This window comes from Phascolarctos cinereus, unplaced genomic scaffold (assembly GCF_003287225.1).
Source record: "Phascolarctos cinereus isolate Bilbo 61053 unplaced genomic scaffold, phaCin_HiC Scaffold_3;HRSCAF=262, whole genome shotgun sequence".
In the NCBI taxonomy this organism is placed as follows: Eukaryota; Metazoa; Chordata; class Mammalia; order Diprotodontia; family Phascolarctidae; genus Phascolarctos; species Phascolarctos cinereus.
This window is the reverse complement of record NW_027555736.1, coordinates 36,157,395-36,163,663: the sequence shown is the minus strand read 5'-3', so window position 1 is coordinate 36,163,663 and position 6,269 is coordinate 36,157,395. Positions and strand designations below refer to the sequence as shown.

Below are 6,269 nucleotides of genomic sequence, written 5' to 3'. Positions count from 1 at the left end.
ATGGCAAAACACTCCAATATCTTTGCCAAAAAACCCAGATGGGGTCACAAAGAGTGAGACAGGTTGGACAACCACAAAACAATAACACCACAAATAATAACAACCACAAAAGGGTGGGGGAAGGGGCCTCTGGGATTCAGGGAGAATATTGTAATGCTAGGTGGATCACAATGATCATAGGTGGTAGCACACAGTTTGAAATATTGGAACTGGAAGGAAATGTTGAATAAACATATCTACTTAATCTGATTTGACCACAAGGAGCCAGCTTACAGCTACACCTTAAAAGGACTTTTAGATCTCAATTTAAGGATCACCACTTCAGGGTTCTAGCAAAATACTGCTTCAGAGATTCAAAAGAATACACTGGAACTGCTCCAAATGCTTCACTTGCTACTGGGGAAAGGCCTTGGCCCTAGAGCCTCAGTCCGATGGTTCTACTTACAATACACATGAGGAAATTGAGGACATGCTAGTACCCAGAAGAAATTTCCAGTCTGGCAAGCCTAGGAAGGGACGAGCATGAGTAGTCCCATTTAGACCCTTTTGGTCTCAGGAGCAGAATATCTTCTTTTTTTTCCTTTCATGTGCGTATAAGATGATGCAGTCAGAATATGTTGGAACCCATCTGAGGCTCAAAATTGCCTCCCCCTTTCCCCTGAGGCATGTTTTTCATGCTTGAAGTTTCTCTGCAATCAATATGCTTAATTAATAGATGCAACCCATGAGCTCTCTCCTCCACTCCCCAGCCAGACCCACACAAAAACAAAGCAGGGATTTTCCAGAGTTTAAACATATTAATCGATTAAAAAGAAAATAAGCATGCTCTCATTTGTGTCACTGGATGATAGAACTGCAGGTGATGAGTGAACTGAGCCCCGGGAGCCTAGGCTCTGAAGTGCCCCTACGTCAAGAAAACATTATTGTTGAGACCATGTCTTTGTAGCCTCTGCCCCTAAAGCCAACCCGCCCCGGGCTTCCGTCTCCACACAGCCCAGCTACACACTGTCACCTCAGCCGTGAGCAGAGGGAGGCAGGGAGAAGAAAGGAGCGCTGGACGTGGCCTTAGAAGGCTTGGATTTAGGTCCTGCCGCTGCCACTTACTGATGGTCTGATCTTAAGAAAGTGCCTTCCCTCCACCCAGTCACAGTCTGCTCATTTGCCAAGTGAAGGATTGGGCTACCTCATCTCCCAATTTCTTTCCGGCTCTACCTTCCCCCAAGGGAAGCCACTGCCCTCTCTCCTTGGTCCTGATCCCTAGAGCTCAGCATCAATCCGTCTTTCCCTCTCTTCTGGCCCTGGCCGGGGCCGCCTGCAGGGTTTCCCGGGCTCAGACTTGGCCCGGCGGGGGCGGCGGCTCGCTGCAGCTCGAGCTCCTCCATCGCCTCTGGGCCGGTCTAGAGGCAGCACTTGCCGGCCCGCCCTTGGCTGGGCCGGAGGACGAGACACTGCGGCGGCGGCGGCACAGCTCCCACAGCAGCTGCCGGAACTCCGGCCGCAGCAGGCAGTAGAGCAGCGGGTTGAGGCAGCTGTTGGCATGCGCCAGGCAGATGGTCACCGGGAACAGGTAGCTGTGCACCAGGTAGTAGGCCCGGTCCCAGGGCACAGCGTTGAACTTAACCAGCACCCCCCAGAGCGTGATGGCGTGATTGGGCAGCCAGCAGAGGAAGAAGGCGAGCACCACCACCGTCACGGAGCGAGTCACTCGCGAGGGCCTCCGGGGACTACTGGGGGCCCCCGACGGCCCGGCGGTCCCTCGCAGCCAAGGCCGTGGCCGTCTGCTTAGGAAGCGCAGCAGCAGCAGGTAGCAGGAGGACAAGGTGGCCAGGGGCAGCAGGAAGGCCACGGTTATCTTCTGCACGTGGTAGAGAGCCAGCCAGTCCCAGCTGCCGTCGGGGAAGCGGAGCAGGCAGAGCCTCTCGCCGGCCACGCTGGCCACAGTGGAGAAGAGAGCCGTGGGCGCTGTCGCCAGGGAGGCGGCGACCCAAAGCAGGCCACACACCCAAACTGGGGTGGCCGCCCCGCAGCAGGCGGCACCCCCGTCGTCGAGGCTGTGGCGGCGCAAGGCCCCAGCCACCGTGAAGTAGCGCGCGATGCTCATTGCGCTGAGGAAGAAGGCGCTAGCGTACATGTTGAGCACGGTGAGCGAAAGCACGATCTTACACATGGCGCTCCCGAAGGGCCAGCTGAAGTCCCGGGCTGTGTCCACCGCCCAGAAGGGCAGGGTCAGCACGAACTGGAAGTCGGTGGCCGCCAGGTTGAGGACGAAGCAGTTCAAGGCCGATGGCCGGCGTCTTTGCCGCGCCCGGACCAGCACCATCACCAGCACATTGCCCACCAGGCCCACCGCACACACCGCTAGGTACACCGCAGCAATCAGCAGCCTCAACACCAGCGCCGCCCCCGCCGGCACCTCCATGGCGTCCAGGCTCCCGGAGCTGCGGTCCTGGGTCCCGTTGCCTGGGGCTCCCGCACAGGCGTTTACTGGCCGCTGGGACTCCGCACCTTCCAAGCCGACGCAGGAAGGCACTGCCCCGACGGCTTGGGGACTGCGGCCGCCCCCTTCTGCGTACATTGTCCCAGGCTGGAGTTGGAACGCTGGGGCCCAAGGGAATATACAGCGTTGCCTACTTAACCCGCCCCCTACTTCAGCGCGCCAGTCAGACCACCGTACGCAAGGACACGACGTCCTGGACGAACTCCGGAGCGCAACTCAGTGGAGGTGAACATCCGTTTGGTGCTTTTAGCAAGAGAGGATTCCGCCCTTGCGGGGCGACGATTGGTCAGCTGCAACTGTAGCCCCACCCCGAAAACACCAGGTCGTCTTTGCATTGGATTCTTCTACCTCAGCCTCCTGGGGTTCTCTTGCATTGCTGGGGTACAAGGTGCCGCTGGGAAGCGACCCAGGTCACTTGTCTGGTCACCCCAACTGCCCCATTTTCTTCCAGCATCTCAGCTAAGGCTAACGGCTCGGGGCTGTCCCAATTCCTTCTGCGAGAACGCAGGCGCTGCTCTGAGGGAGTATGGGCTCGGCTCCGAAGGGCTGGAGAGAAGGGGAGGTTCACTTTCTCCAGCTCCTGGGGAGGAAGGGGTGAGAGGTAGATAATATATTACGCAGCTCCCTTCCAGGTTGCCTCCCGGTGGGTCAAGTCCCCTACACACACACACACACACACACACACACACACACACACACACACACACACACAGAGACCCTCCCTGCCTCCCCCCCACATCCTCCTAGTCCCAGACCCCTCCCTTTTTTCCAGTCTCTTTCTCTTCCTATTTCTCTCATAATATTTGTCTGTTTCTGTCTCTATTTGTCTCTGCCTGCCTGCTGCCTTTCTTCTAGACTTTCTTATCTGTCTCTGCCTGCCTGCTGCCTTTCTTCTAGACTTTCTTATCTGTCTCTGTCTCTCTTGTCTCTCTCCTCTTGTTCTCTGTCTTTGTGTCTCTCCCTCTTTGTGTCTGTCTCTCATCCTCTGTCTCTTCTTGTTCTCTGGTCTCTCTGTCTGTCTGTCTGTCCGTCACCCTTTCTGTGTCTCCTTTTTCTTTGAATATGACTAACTTTGTGTCTCTCTCCATTTCTCTCTCCTTCTCACATTCCCTCCGCCACTTGGCACACTACCCTCATACTTTCCTAACCCCTACCTCCTTTCTTGCACTAGAGAGACAGATGAGCTTGGTGAGGTGGAGGTGAGAAGGAAGGAGTCAAACCCAGGATTCTAGTTGGGAAATGGCTACTTTGTAGCTGTATGGATTTGGCCAAGTCACTCCATCTCCACGACCCTTAGTTTCTCCATCTGTAAAATGAGGGGGTAATAGTACCAGAGCCATTTACCTCATTGGGTTGTTGTGAGGATCAGAAAAGATTGTGAACATAAAGCTTTGCGTCCAACGTTTTCTAAAATGTGAGCCATCCTCATGGGCTGTGATGCTGAAAGCACCTTGGCCTTGGAATCACATTCAGGTCCAAGTCTTGGCTATACTACTTACTAGCAGTGTGACCTTAGGCAATTATCTTGCCACTCTCAGTTTGAATTTCCTCATCTGTTTTAAAAATAGGTTGGATTTCTTAGATCCCTTTCAGCTCTCACACTCTATGATTATTTGGAGAGGTACTGTGGTACAGTGGATGGAGCACTGAACCTGGTTATCAAAAGACCTGAGGGAAATCAGGGAATCACAGAGTTAGAAGGGATCATGGAAGACAATTAGGCCAACTTTATTTCTGTACAACACCCCCAGGCAGTGCTTATCTGTTCTCTATTCATAAACATTCAGAGATGGGGTCACTAATTCCTGAAGGAGCCCATTCAACTTTTTGTTGATATTCAATCACATCCGATTCTTTGGCTTTCTTAGTGAAGATACTGGTTTGCCATTTCCTTCTCCAGTGGGATTAAGGCAAGCAAAGTTTAAGTGACTTGCCTAGGGTCACATAGCTGGTGTCTAACAACTTCTTGACTCTATGCCCAGCACTCTATCCACTGAGTCATCTATCTCCCTCCAGATTCAACTTTTAGTCAGCTCTAATTTTTAGGAAGGTTTTCCTTGCTTACAGCTAAAATCTGCCTCTCTGTATCTTCTACCCATTGCTCTTATTTCTGCCCCCTCTGGCTGGGCAGAAAAAGCCCGTCTCTCTTCACACAGGAGCCTCGTAAGTATTAAAAGAGAGATCCTATGCACTCACAGTTTTTTCTCCGAGCTAAATACTCCCACTCCTCCCAGCATCTTTTTTTTTTTGACCTGATATTCAGCTTCTTCTGCATCCTGCTCACTGTCTCCAAGTTTGAGATGTACTCATCACTCTAGGTAGCAATGCTTCTTAAACTGAAAAGTTAATGGAGATATAATGACTTTCACATTCTTTCACTAGAATACTTAAACATTCATTTGGGATGTCAGGCTTGGCTAAGATGAAGAATTGCCTGGAGGCCTTCCATTGATCACCCAGTTACTCCAAGCAAACTGCATGAAAGTGACTCAATTGTGACACATGTTGGAGATTCTGATGAGCAAAGTAAGTGCTTCTGAACAACAATTAGCAAGATTTCTTTTACTCTTGTTTTACTCCTCTCCACTTTTTTTTTTTGTATTTAGAAGACATTTCTTATTGGCAATCTTCCTGAAGCTAAAATATCTGATGGAAGCATGACTTGCTATATCATAAAGAGCCTTGTATTTGGAGCCCAAAAACTTGGGTTCAAACCTCAGTTATACTACTTTGCTAGCTTTGTGACCTTAGGTAAGTCACTTAACTTCTCCAGGTGAAACTTTTCTCCTCTGAGACATGAAAGCAAATCATTTGGCAAACCTTGTCAACTCAAGTACCATATTTATCTCATCCACCCCTTTCTTTCTACTTACATAGCCAATTAATTACCTAGTTCAGACTTAAATCACCTCTTGCTTAGACTATTGCAATTGTCTCCTAATTGTTCTCCTTGACTCCAATATTTCCTCTTTCTAAATCATCCTTCGCACTGCTGCCAAACTGATATTTCTAAAGTATAAATATGACCATTTGCAAAAGTCTCTGGGACTCCCTATTGCTTTTAGGATGAAATATAAAATCCACACTCTGGAATATAGAGGACTTCAAAATCAGAATTCCAGTCATCTCTCCAATCTTATTTCATACTATGTACTCGCTTTCATGAACTTTCTATTCCAGATAAATTGACTTTCTTGCTGTTTTTCACATGTGATATCTTTCTAGCTTCTGTGTCTTTGAATAGGTGGTTCCCTATACTTGTTATGGGCTTTCTCGTAACTGTTAACCCATAGGAATCCCTATCATTTTTTTCTCTTTTTTGGAGGCAATAGGGGTTAAGTGATTTGCCCAGGGTCACACAGCTAGTAAGTGTTTGAGGCCAGAACTGAGCTCGAGTCCTCCTGATTGCAAGGCTGGTACTCTATCCATCTACCTGCCCTATAGCTTTTTTCAAAACACCGTATCCTACAAAAAGTTTTTCCTGGTACGCATCAGTTTTTGGTTCTTTCTGTCTCTGTCTCTTTCTGTCTCTGTCTATCTCTCTGTGTCTTTCTGTCTCTGTCTCTGTCTCTCTCTTTCTCTCTCTCTCTTTCTCTGTGTCTCTGTCTCTCTCTCAATATTTACTCGCCTTTGTAGTTGTGCTCAGTAGAAAATAAGCTCCTGGGCGCAGCTAGGTGGTGCAGTGGATAGAGCTCCAGCCTTGGAGTCCGGAGGACCTGAGTTCAAATCTGGCCTCAGACACTTGACACTTACTAGCTGTGTGACCCTAGGC

General features: G+C 50.1%; 1 protein-coding gene across 1 annotated transcript; it reads right to left on the bottom strand.

Annotated features, from left to right (window-relative positions):
* Window positions 1–1,330: 1,330 nt before the first annotated feature.
* On the bottom strand, window positions 1,331–2,575 carry LOC110200642 (relaxin-3 receptor 1-like). The gene has a single exon (XM_020976026.2). It carries the CDS (start codon window positions 2,573–2,575, stop codon window positions 1,331–1,333), a length of 1,245 nt encoding a protein of 414 aa, XP_020831685.2.
* Between the last annotated feature and the right edge of the window lie 3,694 nt (window positions 2,576–6,269).

What these genes read in the sequence shown, in the direction of transcription:
- LOC110200642 (XM_020976026.2), bottom strand. Translation starts at nt 2,575, where the DNA reads ATGTACGCAGAAGGGGGCGGCCGCAGTCCCCAAGCCGTCGGGGCAGTG.